This window comes from Micromys minutus (genome assembly GCF_963924665.1).
Source record: "Micromys minutus genome assembly, chromosome: 1".
NCBI classification, from domain to species: Eukaryota; Metazoa; Chordata; class Mammalia; order Rodentia; family Muridae; genus Micromys; species Micromys minutus.
In genome coordinates this window covers 222,212,741-222,234,170 of record NC_137969.1, presented here as the reverse complement: position 1 = coordinate 222,234,170, position 21,430 = coordinate 222,212,741, and the positions used below count along the sequence as shown (strand labels likewise).

General features: G+C 37.3%; 1 protein-coding gene across 3 annotated transcripts in view; it reads right to left on the bottom strand.

Moving 5' to 3' along the window:
* The window catches only part of FUT8 (fucosyltransferase 8), a 242,547-nt gene that overhangs the window by 82,080 nt on the left and 139,037 nt on the right, over positions 1-21,430 (bottom strand). For all 3 annotated transcript variants that reach the window (XM_080924792.1, XM_080924791.1, XM_080924793.1), the window contains 2 exons: positions 8,259-8,374; positions 7,984-8,146 (listed from right to left, as the gene is read on the bottom strand). In XM_080924792.1, the coding sequence (XP_080780918.1) occupies positions 7,984-8,146; positions 8,259-8,374 (279 nt within the window). The remainder of the gene's footprint in view (positions 1-7,983; positions 8,147-8,258; positions 8,375-21,430) is intronic.

The following is a 21,430-nucleotide window of genomic DNA, read 5'->3' as shown; positions in this document are numbered from 1 at the left end:
AAGGATTGAAGCATTCATACTTTGGTCTTCCTTCTTCTTGAGCTTCATGTGGTCTGTGAATTGTATCTTGGGTATTCTGAGAATTGGGGCTAATATCTACTTAATAGTGAGTGCCATGTGAGCTCTTTTGTGACTGGGTTACCTCACTCAGGGTGCTATTTTCTAGTTCCATCCATCTGCCTAAAAATTTTAAGAAGTCACTGTTTTTAATAGCTGAGTAGTACTCCATTATGTAAATGTACATTTTCTGTATCCATTCCTCTGCTGAAGGACATCTGGGTTCTTTCCAGCTTCTGGCTATTATAAATAAGGCTGCTATGAACATGGTGGAGCATGTGTGCTTTTGGCTGGACATAAAATTAACTCAAACAAATCAGTAACCTTCTCCTACTCAAAGGATAAACAGACTGAGAAAGAAATTAGGGAAATGACACCATTCACAATAGTCATAAATAACAGAAAATACCTTGGTGTGACTCTAACCAAGCAAGTAAAAGATCTGTATGACAAGAACTTCAAGCCTCTGCAGAAAGAAATCGAAGAAGACCTCAGAAGATGGAAAGATCTCCCATGCTCATGGATTGGCAGGATTACTATAGTAAAAATGACCATCTTGCTAAAAGCAAACCTTAGACTCAGTGCAATCCCCATCAAAATTCTATCTCAATTCTTCATAGAGCAATCTGCAAATTAATTTGAAATAACAAAAAAAAAAAAAAAAAAAAAAAAAAAAAAAAAAAAAAAAAAAACCAGAATATCTCAGGCTGTATCACAAAGCAATAGTCATAAAAACTGTATGGTATTGGTGCAGAGACAGGAATGTAGATCAATGGAACAGAACTGAAGACCCAGAAATGAACCCATACACATATGGTCACTTGATCTTTGACAAAGGAGCTGAAACCATCCAGTGGAAAAAAAGACATTTTTAACAAATGGTGCTTGTTCAACAGGCAGTCAGCATGTAGAAGAATGTAAATTAATCTATTCTTATCTCTTTGTACAAAGCTCAAGTCCAAGTGGATCAAGGACCTCCATATTAAACCAGATACACTGAATCTAATAGAAGAGAAAGTGGGGAAGAGCCTCGAATGAATGAGCACAGGAAAATTTTCCTGAACAGAACACCAATGACTTATACTCTAAGATCAAGAATCGACAAATGGGAACCTCATGAAATTGCAATGTTTCTATAAGGCCAAGGACACTGTCAAAAGGACAAAATGACAACCAACAGATTGGGAGAGGATCTTTACTAATCCTACATCTGATAGAGGGCTAGTATCCAATATATACAAAGAACTCAAGAAGTTAGACTACGTACACTCAAATGAGGTACAGAGCTAAGCAAAAAATTCTCAACTGAAGAATATTGAGTGGCTGTGAAGCACCTAAATTAATGTTCAACATCCTTGGTCATCGGGGAAATGCAAATCAAAACAACCCTGAGATTCCACCTTTTACCAGTCAGAATGGGTAAGATCAAAAGCTCAGGTGACAGCAGATGTTGGCGAGGATGTGGAGAAAGGAAACATTTTTGTTGGTGGGATTACAAGCTGGTACAACTGCTCTGGAATTGGTCTGGCGGATTCTCAGAAAATTGGACATAGTACTACTACCTGAGGACCCAGCTACACCACTTCTGGGCATATACCCAAAAGATGATCCAATATATGACAAAGTAAGTATTAAAAGAACTAAGAAGAAACTCCTGCAGCAACAGAACTAACAACAGCAAATGACTTGATACCTCATTTCCTGCAATGCACAGATCATCCTGACAGAAAAATCAATTGGGAAACAGTAGACTTTTAACTCTCAGAACAAACAGAACATTCTAATAATAATCAAAAACATGTTCTTCTGAAGCACACACGAAAACATTTTACATGGTACATGATATGTTATACTTCAAATAAAGCTTAACAAATATAGTAAGGATAAAATTATATTAAAGAGATTCTCCTTTCCCTTATATCCTTTTTTTGACCCTGAAATGGGGCTCTAACTCAGAGTCTTGCATATGTTAGACAAATGCTTTACCACTGGGCTATTCCCCCCAGCCTCATATTAAGTACTATTACTGACTATAAACAACTAAACAACCAAAAACAAGAAAAAAATTTTTTCCTGAATAATACATGGTCAAAGAAATAAGAAGTAAATCAACACATTATCTCAAGACAAAATGTAAATACAACAAGCCCATGCTTGGATGCAGGCGTGCTAAGAGCTAGTGACAGTTGTACATACCTACATTTTAAAAAGAGACATCTCAAACATGTCAATTCAAACTCAAGGAACCAGAAATATAAACTACGATAAAAAATAAGATATGTAGATTAGCAACAGTTAATATACTAAATGAGAAGCTATAAGAAAAGATATTCAATGATTATGTAACTTAATATACTTAATGACTTTTCTTGAAAATGGTGTGTGTGTGTGTGTGTGTGTGTGTGTGTGTGTGTGTGTGTGTGTGTCCATCCGTCTGTTCTTGGTTTGTGTGTGATGAACAGAAGACAATTTAGAAGAGTTGGTTCTCTCTCCCAGATGGGTTCCAGCGATAACTCAGGATAACTCAGGTTACCAGGCTTGGTACCTTTACCTGCTGAGCCATTTCACACCAACCCTAGAAAAATGTTTTAAGAGCCCACTGAAATAAAAAAAGACTCTTATGTTTTAGGAGTTCATGAATTCCTAGTGGACACAATCACATAGAATTTGATATGTATCTACCATTACATTTAAGTCACATCTTGTAATTTACTCTCTATTAGGTTTATCTCTGTGAGTTTGAAACCAGCCTGGTGTATATAGCCAGATCCAGGCTAGCCAGGACTATATACTCAGGTCCTGTCTTTTTAAAAACAAACAAAAAAGTATAGCTACTCCCTAGGGTTTGAGGCATTTTAATACAGTGCTACAGAGCGCTCATTCTCACTCATCTCTATCCTGCACAGGGCCCTCCAGCAGAACACACACAGCACAAAGAAAATCCTTCATGTCAGACAGATGGAAGGCTTGACAAATGATGAATGTAAGTGCTATCGAATCCCCTCAGTGTTTTGCTTCACTCTCAGACAATGAAGCTTACTGGAAGGACAGAATGGGGTAAACTGCTTCTGTTAGTGTTGGCAAGTGTATCTCTGATGAACTGGATTTAAGCATCTGAATTACTAAGGGTATCAGACACAAACATTTTAAGAGCTTTGAGGTGCTGACTGGAGACATATCTACATTTCTCTCAGTAGTATTCTACTATTTACTTCTGGTTGAGTCATTAACGGTAACATTCAGAGGTGAGTTGAGACTTTAGGTTCTCTTCCTGAACATCAGGGAATCTTTCAAGTAGTTTCTCTTAAAAGTCAAGTTTGCTTTTCAAATTTGTGGCTTCCTCAAACTAAGCCCTCATGATAAGATTTAATATTTTCTCCTACTTCACAGAGCAAATGTTACAGTAAACTAGTCAAGCCACCAGCTACAAAGATAACAGGTTTGCCCCTGGAGATTTTTCTCTAAAGGATTTTGTAAAGTCAATACATTTTTTAAGGCAACAGCAGTAGTAATAAAGAAATCAAAATTTGTCACTGCTCTATAGTATAAAAATGCTTTACCAGAGTACAGGTATTTCATCTAATATTTGTGTCACTGCTTGTAACATCTAAACAAAAACAAGAGCCTGCAGGAGGTCCACACATTACAAAAGCATGCCCACTGAGAATGGCAAATTTCCTGCAGTTCTTTACCCATTTCTTCAATGTTCTGAAAAAAGAACAGAAGTTATATTGTCAAGTTCTGAAAGCAACTGAAGCAATCAACTTAAAAAGGAACAATTCTACCAATTGTTTTTAGTGTAAGAGATACTCTCCATAACAGACACCAGCTTTGTCAACCATAGGCTTAGGGAATAATAAGAGCACAGAGTATTGGTAGCTTAGGGATAGTTCTCTAAAATTTTAAAATGCCCAACAATGGGGAGATGGAACCAGAAGAGACCATAGTTAGATATGGCCTCCAGTTGAGGCAAGGAACCACCCTCCCATCTTCAAATTTTTTAACCCAGAATTATTCCTGTCTAAAGAAAATACAGGGACAAAAATGGAGCAAAGACTGAAAGAAAGGTCACCCAGTGACCGGTACAACTTGGGATCCATCCCATGTGCACACACACCAAATCCTGACACTATTACTGAGGCCACATTGTGTGTGCAGAAAGAAGACTAGCATAGCTGTCCTCTGAGAGGCTCTACCAGCAACTGACCGAGACAAATGCAGATCCTTACAGCCAGCCATCGGATTGAGATCAGGAACCAACATGGAAGAGTTAGAGGAAGGACCTAAGGAGCTGAAAGGAACTGAAACCCCTTAGGAATAACAAAAATGTCAACAACCCAGACCCCTCAGAGTTCCCACAGACTAAGCCAAAAGCCAAGGAACATACGTGGGCTGGTCCATGGCCCCAGAATAGCCTCAGTAGGAGAGGACACACTTAATCCTGTGGAGACTTTGTAAGCATAGCAGTATGATACCTGCTTATAAGCACAGTTATATTCCAATTTTAATGCTTTTCTAATTATATATCCAAAAAGGGTAATAATTAAAATATATAAGATGCTCACAGCAAAATAAACAACCCTACTAACAATATAAAAAGGAATTAGGCAGTTTTCCAAACAAAACATAAATGGCAACAGGTACCTGAAAAGGTGATTAAATCACTACCTGTCAAAGAAATTCAAATTAAAATTATGATGTGTTTTCTCACACTTGTTAGAATAACTATTATAAAAAAGGTAAGACGGAGTAAAGAATGGTGGTATCTACCTAGTCCCAGTGTATACCTGGGACTAATGAGAGTGGTCAACCTGAGGTACTCAGAGAAGCCCTGTTGTAAACAGAACAAACAAGCAAACAACAGGGGGAAAGAAAAGAAGAGGTGACAGAGCCAGAGAGAAAGGCTAGAAAAGCAGAGAAAATAAGTACTGAAGAAATTAGAGAGGAAAGGTAACCATGGTAATAGTCGTGGGAATAAAAACCAGTGAAAGCATTTAGAAAAAAACTACCAAACAATATCCAGTCCTACCTGTTAGTAAATATCCAAATGAGATGAAATCAATATCTTGAATCACACTAGCATTATTCACAGTAGCTAATCTGTAGTAACAATCTTAGTGTCCCTTAACTCATGTCTAGATACACACACACACACACACACACACACACACACACACAAACACACACAAGATATGACAGTAAATCCATAAAAAGGAAAGGTAAAGAAAACATGAATTTAGGAGCAGACTCTCTTAGGGGAATCAGGGAGAGAGAATGGGGGCTTGGAGATGAGAAATGGGGGAGAGATACAATGATATTTCATTATATAGATTTATATAAAACTATCAGTGAATTTTTATATAAAGGAAAGAAGTCGTGCCATTGCTGGCATTATGGATAAATCTGTAGGATATTATGCTATGTGAAATGAGCCAGCAAGAGAAAAACAAACACTGTAATGTGCTTACTTAGAGACAGAATCTAAAACCTCCAACCTTATATAAGCATGTGCCTAGTGTTAGAAAGCAGGAGAAAGGCAGAGGCATTGTCAGTTGGCACAGACATTCGGTTGTGAGATGAAATAAGTTCTGTATCTAATATATTGGCATAATGTAGTAATGCTCGATTGTCTCCTGATACTGGTAAGATGGTACATGTTATAAACAAATGCATATTTACATACATGTGAATGGTGTGGTAAAGAGTATGTTCACTCATTTAACTATGATAATCATTACACACTGTATGCATATTAAACAAATTCTAAAAGGTGTACAACTAGCACTTCTAAAGAAACGCTCCACCACTGAGCTTTCTCCACAGCCCATCCACCACTCATCAGCAAATATACCTCAGCAAAGACCCAAAGTGTTTTTTCCTTAACTACTAACTATGAACAAAAGAGTAAGAGTTTCACAGAGAAATGAGAGACTGATGCAACACTGATATTTTCAGAAAAGACAAGTCTGTTAGTAGTTTGGAAACAACTTGCATACCATACTTTGGACTACTATAAAAATAAAAGAGATAATATGTATACCATAAGTTAAGATATAAATAAAAAAGGAAATCAGATTTAGTATCTATAAAAACTCTTGGTAGTATTCTATGAATATTCTAATATTCTGTGAATCTAATGCTATTTTTAAAAACGTCTAAGAAAAATAAAAATGGGGACTTTTGTGGCATAAAAAGCCCAGCAGAGTTACACATAAAAGTCCTTTTAGTTCTTAGATTTCAGAATTAAATATGGCCAAGCACTAGATTGCGATCAGGATATTTTCTGAGAAATACAAACCCTTCCCATGTGCATATTTTCTACTCTGAAGGTTATTACCCTAATGTGCTGCTGTTTCCTCGTTATTTGTGTTATTACGTTCTAAATGTCCTCCAGGAATCAAGCTAGGCCTGTGTTTTCTCCTAGAACCATCGTACTCTCCACTTAAGACATGTAGGAGACAGACGTATGGACTTTAACTTCGAATTTTGTTTGCAGTGAAATATCATTATTTCATATACACTAAATGGCAATCCCAGAACTTAGAATTTTTTAAAGTTTCAACTACCAAAAAATATAACAATGGTTTACAGGCATTTATCACTGGCTTATTTCTTCTTCTCACTTTTACATTATGTGTGTAATTAGAAAAGCATATGTACAAATTATACTTACAAAATATTTTAAATCATTTTATTTAGAAAAATGTGAGATTTAATTCTTCAACAAGTAATTTAACCAAGTCATTTGAGTAAACATTTCATCAGATGCAAATATTCAAATTTTGTTTTATACCACATAATCTACTTACATCGAATCTTGTCAACATGTTTATAAAACTGTAATAAGCAAACCACACAAAGGCCTGTTTAATAGAAGCTTGGAGCAGAGAATCATTTCAGGGTAGAAGCCTACTAAAGATTTGGTCTAATAGTCTAACTATGTGCTTACTGTTAGCAGTAAGCACTAGAACAGCCTAGTTTGGAGAGTAATAAGTCCACAACCCTTTAAATCTATACTATCATATATAAACCAATACTGCTAAATCATTCTAATACACTGAGACTTTATATATAATTTTACTTAAAACAGGAGAGCAATCTTTTTCAAAACCACTGTAGTCTTGCTAGTGATGTTAATATATATCACTCTCTTGTTTGTATGTGGTAATTAATTTCCTCTTCATAGTGGTAGGCAGTACTAACACAATCTTCTTTCTCTCATTGTTCACTAATAAGATAATCATTCCCATGAGAATCTTACTGAGAACATAGGCTTTAAATATAATAAGCCAAAGGATGTTTAGTTTATTTAGAATAATTCTCATGTACATTTATCTACATAAACACAAACACCAAAATATTTTCTTTTCTATGGATGATAGACTGCTTATCACTAGAAATGTATAAATAGGAGAAAGAAATTTCAGCAGGCAGGTATTAGGTACACCTCTCTAGAAATAAATAAACAATTAGACCAGAATACTACCCTTTATCGAAAACCTGCTAACCTTCCATTAGAAACCCTTTAAAGGTGCTATTTTTAAGTTTGTAATGTCTGGAAATTACAAACATTAACCACATTCTTGGTTTGAATTACAGTGTATTTTAATGTGAACCCACATGTTCTACTTCCAATATCAATTGTTAAAAGAAACTCCAACAGGAAGACACTTTCATAGATTGTTAACTGCCACCATTTATATAGTATGATTCTTAGAACACACTTTGAATAATATTTTATTGTCCTATAGTTTGGCTGAGCAACTGCAATTGGCAATTAATTATCTTGTGGGATATCAGATAATCTACTGTACTCTTAAACAGTACCACTTACCAATCTGCACAAAAATTAGGAAAAGTTTCAATGTCTCATACTTAAATTATATCTTCATGGAAGCCCACAGGAAGCATGTAGGGGCATACTACCTTTCATGGTGTCCTAAGTCCAAAAGAATTTCATCTGCATGTCTTTGGAGTTCGTTTCCTTCTAAATGCTTTAATTTCTTCAGTTCGCTTTGTAGGAAAAACCAGAGCTCTTTAGCTCCATTTTCAATCCTCCTTCTTAAGATTTCATGATCCTTCCCCAGACCTGCAAAGAATAAAAAGGAGGAGTGTTTCTAACATTTTGGTTAGAGGAATTTTCAATTATTTGTGCTAAAGTCAACAAGTTAAGATGAAAAAGAATGTGTATAATCACATACCATTTCTGGCTTGTTTCTTGTAATTTTCAATCTGTTCTTTGGCCTTAACGAGCTGTTCTTCTAAAACACGGACTCTTCCTGTAGCCGTCCCCTGGTCAATGGGGCCTTCTGGTATTCTGTATTCAGAAGGAAAGAAGGTGAATATTTATAGGGTACAACAAAACACAGGTATGCTTTGCTAAACAATACTTATTGGTGTCTCTACAGGTCATTAAGCATAACCCAAGAGTTACAAACTGTCTTTCCAGCTGTAGAGGATGAATCATAAGGGCTGGCATGAGAACGAACAGAAATAAATTATCTAGTTAATGTTTAAGTTCTCCTGGGAAGAAGAAATCTTTAGAGCTATTCCCGAAAAACTTTATCCTTATTCGAGGTGTCATCTTTGGTGGCAAAATGGACAATTTCATAGTGGTGCTAAAAATAAAGATGTAAGAAAGGTGGAGTGACAAAAGGGAGTAAGTATGTATGTAACTAAAGGGTCTCTTCAGAGCCATCAAATAGCAAAGACAAGGCAACTCCGTATTGATCTCCGTATCAGGTTATATGATTGTTTCAATTTGTGAATCCATTTCTAGCAATGGTTTTAAAGGGAAGGGAAAGATAAGAGAGGAAGAAAAATATGTAAGGGAATGTTAGGGCGGGGAGAGGGAGGGAGTAGGGAGGTAGTTTGGGGAGCACGCTCATAAAGGCAAAGGGAAGGGAGATGGGACAGGGGGATTCTTGAGGGAAATCCAGGAAAGTGGATAACATTTGAGATATAAGTAAATATCCAATTTTTTAATAGGGAAAAAATTGAGATTGTCTTCTTTATTTGTCTGAAACAAACAAAATCATTCAGTAATACAAACTGTTGAGAAATAATACAGGAATTCTAGGATCATTTGCTTACATCATCAATCTACCTATTTACTTCTTTCCAAACTTGGCTAATTTATGGCATCCTTGCTCTTAGGTGATATTTATCAACTCTGTACTCCATTTTGTTTCAAGTATATGAATAAAACTTTGGTGTAGGCTAAACAGTGATCTTTCAAAAATATTTGCATATTAATTTCTGGAATTTATAAATATTAATTTATATGGCAAAAAAAACCCCATCCCTACTTGGAATATGTGATAAAGGATCCTGAGCCTAGGAGGCTACCCAGTGTGCTGCAGGTGGGTGGTAAACGTAATGAGAGCCCACAGGAAAGAGGAAACCAGGAGACTTCCCTACAGAATGAAGAAGGGTAAATGGTGCTCACTTGTCAGATGAGGAAGGACCTACAACGGAGATATGTGTCTGTTTCGGAAGCTGGGAGAGAAAGCAGACTTTTCTCTATGAAACATCACCCAGCACACCTTGTTCTAGCTCACTAAAAGTCATTTCTTACTTCTAGCTTCCAAAATGATCACAGAAACAGAAAAGAAAAAAAGCTTGTTGTTTAAAGATAGCAACTTTCTGGTATTTATCTCAACTCCCAGAGGAACACTTACACACAGACATGCTTTTTTTTTTTTTTTTTTTTTGCAAATTTGTAAATATTAAATAATGAGTTAATTCTTCTTCAAAAGTATAACTATTTTAAATTTTTGTCTATTCTTGACATTACTGTCCTTTGTAGAAACTTAGTTCTATGTTATATGTGGTGGAACCTCAACCAAGACAATAATACAATTCTTTGGTACTAATGTGGTTAGATAATTATTTTGCTTTTTAATAAAAAGCAGTTTTTAAACATATTACAGAAATAATGAGGCCAAATTGACTATTAATTACCTCCACTGCACTTCAGAATGTGTTTAGTGTTATAATTACTGTTTTATATATAGTATAACTGTATTTACTACTTAGAACTATACATGAAACTATATGTATCAACATCAAATGAAAGCATTAATGTGACCATCTTCCATACATGTATCTTGACTAATGTATGATTATTTAAATATGCATATACATAAACAAAGCAAGTACTGATATGTAATATTTAATAGTTGACCCCCCTTCTTTCAAAATTAGATGGTTCATTTCTTGGAAACCATGTAAAATGAAAAGAACAAAAATCTTTTGGCCACTTTGGATCTATTATGGAGGCACTGTGCCATGGACAGTGATTTCTCCATCAGAACATAGCAGAGATAAAAAAAAAAAAAATGAAACAAAGATTATCTCCAGGCTCTCCTTATCTCATTTCTTCCTACACTGCTGCATAACACCAGGAACAAAATACACATAAAAAAAATACACTCTCTTCAGCAGATTTACATCAAGTACTAAATCTAATCAAATTCTAATAAACTGAAATGGAAGTAGTTATACTAAATTATTATATATAATTATAGAGTCCAACTGTGAGCATATACTATAAAGAAATAGAAAAAAAAGAAAAAGGATAATTCTTCCAAAACACTATCTATAATCATCTATGTTCATGAACAGTCTCTTTTATTTAAACTTGAGAATGGAATGTTCTCTATCACATTCATTATATAAAAGATACATAGGACTTCTAGTTCCTACCGTGATAATAGTAAAGGAAATCAAATTTACGATCCTGTATAAAATTAATTAAAAAACAAAACTGTATGTGTGCATACACATACAAGAAATATATCATATATTTATTAAAATATATATTAATGATATTATATATTACACATTATATATTACATAATATATTTTACATACACATACACACACACACACACACACACACGAGCTAATAAACTATATCAGACAATAAAAGGTACTGGTTTCCAGAGATGAAAAACATGAGGAGAACCCTGAAACTGCCCCAACTTACATCTCCACAGAATTTCCATACCAGAGTACAAAGAAAGGGGAAAGTCTAGTGGACCATGGTATATTCCTAATAAAAGGAAAAGTCACGGGAGACCAATGTTGTTAGAAGATGATGTCCCGGGTTTCGACACCAATGTTAGGACAAGGATGAAGAAAGTGGGGGGCATATGGCCCATGGAGGTGCAATGAGGCCTGGGGGCAAAAGAGATGCCTCTGGGGGCCCATGTTGGGAATCCCTTCCCCCTGAGGGACCAGCCACACAGTGGTATAGTACAGAATAGAGTTTATTCAAGTCACGGGAGAGTTAGGAGGGAGGTAGAGGAAGAGTGAGAGAGAGAGGAGAGAGAGGGGGGGAGGGAGGGAGGGAGGAAGGAAGGGGGAGAGGGAGAGGGAGAGGGAGAGGGGGAGGGGGAGGGGGAGGGAGAGGGAGAGGGAGAGGGAGAGAGAGAGAGAGAGAGAGAGAGAGAGAGAGAGAGAGAAGAGAAGAGAGGAATAAAGGCCGGCCATGAGCACGTGGAGGGGAGGAGGGGAAGAGGAGGGATGGGGGTAGAGCAAGGCTATAAGAGAGCAAGCAAGAGCAAGAGAGAGAGGAGGGGTCAAGCAGTCACTTTTATAGTGCCAGGTCACTGGGGCGGAGCATACCTGGCTATTGCCAGGTAACTGAGGGATGGGGTTTACAGAATCCCAACACCTAAGATGAAGAAATGGAACTAGAGTATAAAACTGAGATACACAGGGTTCAAATGGGAGAGAGAATTAATAGAGAGCTGAATACAGAGACTCCTAGAGACCTGCAGAAGCAACACTTGAGAATCAGCATAGTACCAATAATTCATGGAAGAAAGTGCTGAATAAGGAAATTACTCAAGACTGGGAAGGAAACTCCCCAGAAAGATCAATGGAAGAGCCTGATATTCATACATTTATATGGGGCACAAGAGATAAAGCGCCTAAGAATTTGGGATACACAGTGGGGAAAGCAGTCTAAGACTAACAGCTATTTTTATAGACAAGACCAAGAGATCCAACTACTGTCAAGTAACTAAGTCCCAGGAGAAAGCTTAAGAATACTTGAACTAGAGCCTGGCCTACCTGCCAGGCGGAGCGGCAGCTCATAAAGGCTGAGCAACTGGTGAGTGGGAGACCAAGACTGCAGGGGAGCAGAGAGATCTCTGCGGAGTGCACACGGAAAGTGCACACTGTAACTCGCCCTGCCCCGCTCTGCCCTATCCAGTGATTGGGAACAGAAAATTAGAACTTCTGTTTCCACCCAGAGGCGACTTCCGGACGCAGAGCAGAGCCTGGCCTACCTGCCAGGCTGAGGGGCGGCTCATAGAGGCTCTGCAACTGCAATTGGGAACAGAAAATTAGAACTTCTGTTTCCACCCGGAGGCGACTTCCGGACGCAGAGCAGAGCCTGGCATACCTGCCAGGCGGAACAGCGGCTCATAGAGGCTGAGCAACTGTGCCTGAACCAGCAAACAGAAACAGAACGTTGGAACTTCTGCTCACACCCGACGACTCTGAGGCATAAAACAGGGCTTGACCCATCTGACACCTCAACCAGTGGAGAACCAGGGATACAGACCAGATACAAGGAAAAGGTAAGTACATATCACTGACAACAAAATGGCAAGAGGAAAGAGAAAGAGTATATCCCAAGGGAACCAAGACAATCTAGCAACACCAGAGTCCAGCTCTCCCATAACAGCAAACATCGGAACTCCAAACACTCCAGAAAAAGAAGACACAGACCTGAAATCATGCCTCAAGACGCTGATAGAGTTACTTAAACAAGAAAGGGAGAAAAACAAAAAGATTCAGAAGCGTTTAAAGAAGAAACAAGAAAAACACTCAAAGAACTCAAAGAACGAGAGGAAAACAGAACCAAAGAAATAAAGGAATGGAAGAGGGAAATTAAAACAGAGATTGACACAATAAAGAAAACACTAAAAGAGATAACCCTAGATTCAGAACACCAAAAAAAAAAAATCAGGAGTCACAGAAGCAAGCATTTCCAATAGATTACAAGAAATCGAAGAGAGAATCTCGGGGGCAGAAGACAACATTGCAAACATAGACAAAACAGCCAGAGAAGATGCAAAAAACAAAAAGCTCCTAACCCAAAATGTCCAGGAAATCCAAGACACAATGAGAAGACCGAACCTAAGGATAATAGGAATAGAAGAGGGAGAAGAGTATCAACTAAGGGGCACAGTAAATATCTTCAACAAAATCATAGAAGAAAACTTCCCTACCCTCAAGAATGAGATGACCATGAGCATAAAAGAAGCCTTCAGAACTCCAAATAGGTTGCACCAGAAAAGAAATACCTCCCGACACATAATAGTAAAAACATCAAGCGCCCAAAGTAAAGAAAGAATACTAAAAGCAGTAAGGGAAAAAGGTCAGGTAACATATAGAGGCAGACCAATCAGACTCACACCCGATTTCTCAACAGAGACTATGAAAGCTAGAAGAGTCTGGACAGACATCATGCACACCTTAAGAGAGCACAAGTGCCAGCCCAAGCTGCTATACCCAGCAAAACTATCAATCATCATCGATGGAGAGACAAAGATATTTCAAGACAAATCAAAATTCACACAATATCTGACCACAAACCCAGCACTACAACGAATTATAGGTGGAAAACCCAATACAATAAGGGAAAATACAGCCTAGTAAGAACAAGAAAACTCCTAAACAAGAAAACTAAAAGAAGAAAAAAAACACAGACACAACTCAACCCAAAAAAGCAAAAATGGCAGGAAGCAGAAACAATTATTCCTTGATATCTATTAACATAAATGGTCTCAACTCCCCAATAAACAGACATAGACTATCAGACTGGATACATAAACAAAATCCAGCCTTTTGCTGCATACAGGAAACTCATCTCAGAGACAGAGACAGACACTATCTCAGAGTAAAAGGGTGGGAAAAAAACTTCCAAGCAAACAGCTCCAAGAAGCAAGCTGGAGTGGCTATTCTAATATCGAATAAAGTAAATTTCCAACCAAAAGTTATCAAAAAAGATAAGGAAGGACACTTTTTACTCATTACCGGGGAAATCTGTCAGGAGGATCTCTCAATCCTTAACATATATGCTCCAAATAAAAAAATCACCCACATTCATAAAAGAAACCCTACTAAAGCTCAAAAAATACATTTCACCCCACACAATAATAGTGGGAGACTTTAATACCCCACTCTCACCAATGGACAGATCAGGGAAACAGAAACTGAACAAGGACACTGCAAAACTAGCAGAGACTTTGAACCAACTAGAATTAATAGATATATACAGAACATACTATCCCAAAGTAAAAGAATACACCTTCTTCTCACCACCCCATGGCACCTTCTCGAAAATTGACCACTTAATTGGACACAGAACGAGCCTCCATCGATGTAAGAAGATTGAAATACTCCCATGCATCCTCTCAGATCACCATGGTCTACGGCTGGTCTTTAACAACAACAAAGACAACAAAAAGCCCACATACACATGGAAACTAAACAACGCTCTGTTAAAGGATAGCAGGGTCAAAGAAGAAATAAAGAAAGAAATTAAGGATTTTCTAGAATTCAACGAAAAGGAAAACACAACATACCCAAACCTATGGGATGCAATGAAAGCAGTATTGAGAGGAAAACTCATAGCCCTAAGTGCTTCCAAAAAGAAACTGGAGAGAGCTTACATCAGCAACCTGACAGCACAGCTAAAAGCCCTAGAAAAAAAGGAAGCAGATATACCCAAAAAGAGTAGACAGCAAGAAATAATCAAAATTAGGGCAGAAATAGACCAAATAGAAACAAAAAGAACCATTGAAAAAATCAACAAAACCAAGAGTTGCTTCTTTGAGAAAATCAACAAGATTGATAAACCCCTAGCCAGACTAACTAGAGAGCAAAGAGAGAGTATCCAAATTAACAAAATCAGAAAGGAAAGTGGGGACATAACAACTGAAACTGAGGAAATTCAAGAAATCATCAGATCCTACTACAAAAACTTATACTCCACAAAATTGGAAAATCTGGAGGAAATGGATGAATTCCTAGACAGATACAAGGTCCCAAAGTTAAACAAGGACCAAGTAAACCATCTAAATAACCCTATAACACCTAAAGAAATAGAAGAAGTCATCAAAAGCCTCCCAACCAAAAAAAGCCCAGGTCCAGACGGGTTCAGTGCAGAATTTTATCAGACATTTATTGAGGATATAACACCAATACTCGACAAACTATTCCAAAAGATAGAATCAGATGGAATATTACCCAACTCATTTTTTGAGGCTACAATAACCCTCGTACCTAAACCACACAAAGACCCTTCAAGAAAAGAGAACTTCAGACCAATCTCACATATGAACATAGATGCAAAAATACTCAACAAAATCCTTGCAAACCGAATCCAAGAACACATCAAAACGATCATTCATCATGACCAAGTAGGCTTCATCCCTGGGATGCAGGGATAGTTTAACATAAGGAAATCCATCAACGTAATCCACCATATAAACAAACTCAAAGACCAAAATCACATGGTCATCTCACTAGACGCTGAGAAAGCATTCGACAAAATCCAACACCCCTTCATGTTAAAAGTCCTGGAAAGAACAGGAATCCAAGGCCCATACTTAAACATAATAAAAGCAATATACAGCAAACCAACAGTCAACATCAAACTTAATGGCGAGAAACTTGAAGCAATCCCACTAAAATCAGTTACTCGACAAGGCTGCCCACTCTCCCCCTACCTATTCAACATAGTACTGGAAGTCCTGGCTGGAGCAATTAGACAGCAAAAGAAGATCTAGGGGATACAAATCGGAAAGGAAGAGATAAAAACATCACTCTTTGCCGATGACATGATAGTGTACTTGAGTGACCCCAAAAATTCTACCAGAGAACTCCTACAGCTGATAAACAAGTTCAGCAAAGTGGCTGGATACAAAATTAACTCAAACAAATCAGTAGCCTTCCTGTACTCAAAGGACAAACATGTGGAGAAAGAAATTAGGGAAAACGTACCCTTCACAATCGTTACAAAAACTATGAAATACCTTGGTGTGACTCTAACTAAGCAAGTGAAGGACCTGTATGACAAGAACTTCAAACCTCTAAAGAAAGAAATTGAGGAGGATCTCAGAAAATGAAAAGATCTCCCATGCTCATGGATTGGAAAAATCAACATCTTAAAAATGGCCATCCTACCAAAAGAAATCTACAGATTCAATGCAATCCCCATCAAAATTCCAACCCAGTTCTTCATGGAATTGGAAAGATCAATGTGCAATTTCATATGGAATAACAAAAGACCTAGAATAGCGAAATCCATCCTCAACAACAAAAAAACATCTGCGGGAATCACTATCCCTGACCTCAAGCTATATTACAAGGCAATTGTGCTGAAAACTGCATGGTACTGGTACAGAAATAGGCATGTGGATCAATGGAATAGAATAGAAGATCCAGAAATGAGCCCTCATGTATATGGTCACCTGATTTTTGACAAAGGAGCAGTAAACATTCAATGGAAAAAGGACAGCCTATTCAACAAATGGTGCTGGTCCAACTGGCACTCAGCATGCAAAAGAATGAAAATAGACCAGTTCTTATCTCCTTGTACAAAGCTCAAGTGTAAGTGGATCAAAGATCTCCACATTAAACCAGATACACTGAAACTATTAGATGAGAAAGTAGGGAAAACCTTAGAACACATAGGTACAGGAGAAAATTTCCTGAACAAAACACCAATGGCTCAAGCTCTAAGATCAAAGATTAACAAATGGGACTTAATGAGATTGCAAAGTTTCTGTAAGGCTAAAGACATCATCAAGAAAACAAAAGGGCAACCAACAGAATGGGAAAAGATCTTTACCAACACCACATCAGATAGAGGCCTAATATCCAAGGTGTACAAGGAACTCAAAAAGCTAGACACCAGAGAATCAAATAACCCTATTCAAAAATGGGGTACAGAGCTAAACAAAACGTTTTCAGTTGAGGAACACAGAATGGCTGAGAAATATCTGAGGAAGTGCTCGACATCCTTAGCCATCGGGGAAATGCAAATCAAAACAACTCTGAGATTCCACCTCACACCAGTCAGATTGGCCAAGATCCAAAACTCAGATGACAGCAGATGCTGGCGAGGCTGTGGAGAAAAAGGAACACTTCTCCACTGTTGGTGGGGTTGCAAGCTAATACAACCACTCTGGAAATCTATCTGGCCATACCTCAGAAAATTGGATATAGTACTACCTGAAGACCCAGCTATTCCACTTCTGGGCATATACCCCAGAGACACTTTAACACACAACAAAGATATATGCACCACAATGTTCATAGCGGCTCTATTTATAATAGCCAGAAGCTGGAAGGAACCCAGATGTCCTTCAGAAGATGAATGGATACAAAAATTGTGGTACATATACACAATGGAATACTACTCAGCCACCAGAAACAATGACTTAACCAAATTCTTAAGAAAATGGCTGCATCTAGAGAATATCATCCTGAGTGAGATAACCCAGTCACAAAAGAACAGACATAATATGCAGTCACTGATAGTGGGATGCTAACCCCAGAGGCTTGCACTCCCCCAGAAACAACTCACAGACTGTATGAAGTCCAAGAAATAAAGAAAACAAAAAAATATACATATATTTACAAAACAAGAAGAATTTGACTATTTCCATGTTGCGTTTTGTTTTGCATGTACTCTAAGCTTATTGTAACTATTAGGCTTTCAATGCATACTGTCAAGCCCTTGAAAAAAATCAAGTACTGACTAAAAAAATATATTCACATGGTTTTATGTAAAAATTATTTCAATGTCTGAAAAAACAGTACTGACAAAAATGTATAATTTTAAGCAAAAAATGTTTAAAATTTGTACATTTAAAATAAAAAAAAAAAAAAAAAAAAAAAAAGAATACTTGAACTGATCTTGGCAGCCTGGGTCTGTAAAACATTGGCAGCACATACAAGATCCTCAGTTTAGTCCCCAATACCACAAAAGGAGGAGAAGAAACTAGAAAAATACTTGTAAGACAACCAATAATGAAAGAATGAGAAAAACCAGTTAATCAAACATAGCATATAAAAACATCCACGTGAGGCTGGAAGTATACAGCAGTGGCATTTTTGAGGCTCAAGTTTGAGTTCGATAACTAAACAAACACACACACACACACACACACACACACACACACACACACACACACCTAAGACTATAAAAAATTACTTCTCTCAATTTTCCATTCAGTACTATATTGGAAATTAAGGCAAACAAACTGAAGAGGAAGACACAAAGTCATGCTAGTTACAGGTAACAGGAGAGTCTGGGCTGGAGGTATTACAGAGTTTAACAAGAATGAAGAATGTTAAAAATCAACATAAAAATGTAATTGTATTGTAGCATTTAAATTCCCTTCAATCCTAGCACTTAGGAGGCAGAGGCAGGTGGATCTCTGCAAGTTTGATGCCAGCCTGGTCTATACAGTGCGTTCCAGGACAGTCAGCTATAAAGACCCTGTCTTGAAATAAGACAGGAGGAGAAGGTAAGGTAGGGTAGGAGGGAGGGGATGGGAGGGGAGGGGATGGGACAGGACAGGACAGGACAGGACAATAGAATAGATAATAAATATGACAGGGAAAAGGGGCCTGGAGAAGGCTCAGTGGGATGTTTGCTGCATGGCATGAGGGAACCAAGTTGGGATCCTCAGCACCCACCTAAGGATATAAGGTTCCTAACATCAACACCACAGAAGAGAGAGATGTCAATGACTAGATAGCTAGTCAGTCTAACAACCAAGCTCCAGGTTCAGTGAGCTGTGTCAAAAAATAAGGTAGAGAGAGGGCTACCAAGATGATTCATCTGGAAAAAGCAACTGCCACCCAAACCAAACAAACTGAGTTAGATCCCTAATCCATAAAAAGACACTGAGCAGGGTAGACTGCCTCTGTAATCCCAGCGCTCTTACAGTAAGTAGCAGACGGAACCTACTTGGAGGCCCAAAGACCAGAAAATGGCCTAGAACCTTGTGGGCCAGCATGCATGGAGCATGACAGTGTGAAGGCAGAAGCAAGAAATACACTGCCTCAAAAGTGAGGTGAAAGGAAAAAGAATTATTCCACAAAATTGTCCTCTGACTTCCAACACATGCAGAAAGTTGTGTGCTCTCCCCCCTCCCTTCTGACACACACACATATACACTACATAAAGGTATCAAATATGCTATTAAGAAAAAATATCGTTTTATTCAAGTAATTTGTTTCTTATAATTAAATTTACCCATTTAACCTAAATGTGTAAAAATTTGAACTTTTTCACCTATAAGACCCAAAATTATATTATCACACAGCTTTCAGATTCAAACCAAGAATAGGGAAAGGGGTTCACCAGAGTATCACAGCATGGGGTCCTGTGTGAGAAGACTGGACCTAGATTTACTATAAGATACTGCAACAAAAACATTAGATGAATCTCAATTTCATTTCCAGGGAAATCTATGTCTGAATTTATTTTTCAAGTAGGAGCTGGAACATTCTCTCCATCCTGCAGCTCCGAACAGAATAATGTAAAAGGCTACCCAATGTCAACGCAAAAGAATTAAATGAAGACACCTCAGAGAAAACCTAATAATCTAAACAACGAGCAATTAAATTCGGGTTTCGTCTCCACTGTTATCTACAGAAGTGAAATTGCTTATTACTTATGTCAGCAAACTGCTAAATAATTTTTGTAAATTCTTACTTAGAATTTAACTGAAAAGATGTTGCTTGGGTAGGATTGTTTGTTAATTTTTGTGGTGTTAGAGATTAAATTCAACACCCTGTATGTTAGGCAAGCACTCTCCTGACCTAAACACCTCCAGTTGCTTTTTAAAAAGATATACAAGGCAAAATATAATAATTAGTAAGTCAATTTCCATACATGGAAATTGTCAGCCAGTTTTTGCTTATCAATACAAAAGAAGTCTCTGTAATATGGCATACTGCACAAAATCCAGGAACATAAAGAGGACTTAGAGAAAATTGTGTAACTTGCCATACACTCTACATTTTGGTAAATAACACCAGTGTCTATTAAAGAAATACTGATGTGATACACGAATGTACATTATAAAGGGAACACTGAGTGGCAGTATGCTATTTTTCTCTATTATAATTTTAATGTATCATCCTAGAAAGGCCAAAGTAATATTTTGAAAGGACCCAAAATGCTGCTAATACTTTCTATATCATGTCAAATGGACATCTATTGAGGTTCTTATTATTGTTTTTGGTTTTGCTTTGTTTTATAGGTTGGTGTGTTTGACATGTTTTTGCTTGACCCAAATGTAATTTTATAAGGAAAATTCATAGAAATGTTACACTATACAATATAAAATGTTGAAGGTGAATATGAGAATGACTATAAAGATTTTTTTTTATTTAGAGGATACATAATTTCTTCAAAAGGCACCAGAGAGTGGTATACATTTAGTATTGATCTTCTTTTTCATTGACTATTCTAACATATTGATTGCTCCAAAGTTTAAGATTGTTTATTCTATTTGTATGAAATATGATTGATACTGTAATAGTAATTTTCCCAATTGAACTAAATCTATGGGTTGCCATCAGTGATGTGGACATTTTCTTAATAATAATTCTTGTCTATGTGTATGAATAAGTTTCTATTTGCTTATGTAATTAAAATATTTCATTTGATTGGGGAAAATGTCAATTTCCATCAACACTCAGGAAAAGCAATCACTAAATTATCGTGTGAGTACTAAATATGTTCTACATATTTCAATAGCTACAAGTTATGGAAACATCCTTCTCTAGCGATTATTCAATTTGTTTCCACGGGCACTTATTTAGTTTAAGTGTTATTTGTCTTTCCTCCTAGCTTTACCAACTCCTATTAGGGCACCATTCTATACATGGAAGCTGAGAACTTCTCTAATGCATAACAGTTTCTTCATAAATATTCCTGGAATAACTATAGTAACAAACATTTATAGATCATAACTAGTACGAAAAAAGAGAGGATGGTAATGAAAGTGAAAAATAAAAAGCTGTCACTGAGCTTCCAAACATCACTGAGATAAAAATACAGCTTTTGTAAAATTGAAAATAGAATACTCAGAAATCAAATTACTACTTTATAACTCCAAATGATATACATTTATAAGCCCAAGCTCTTCACTATAAAACAAAAACAGGAGAGTAGAGGGAAGGGGAGGAGAGGGAAGAGGAAAGGGAGGAGAGGGAAGGGGAAGAAAGTGGGGAGAAGGGGAGAGGAGAAGAAAGGGGAAGGGGAAGGGGAGAAGAAAAGAGAAAAGATGAGAGAAAGGGAAAAGAGGGAGGAAGAGGAGGAGAG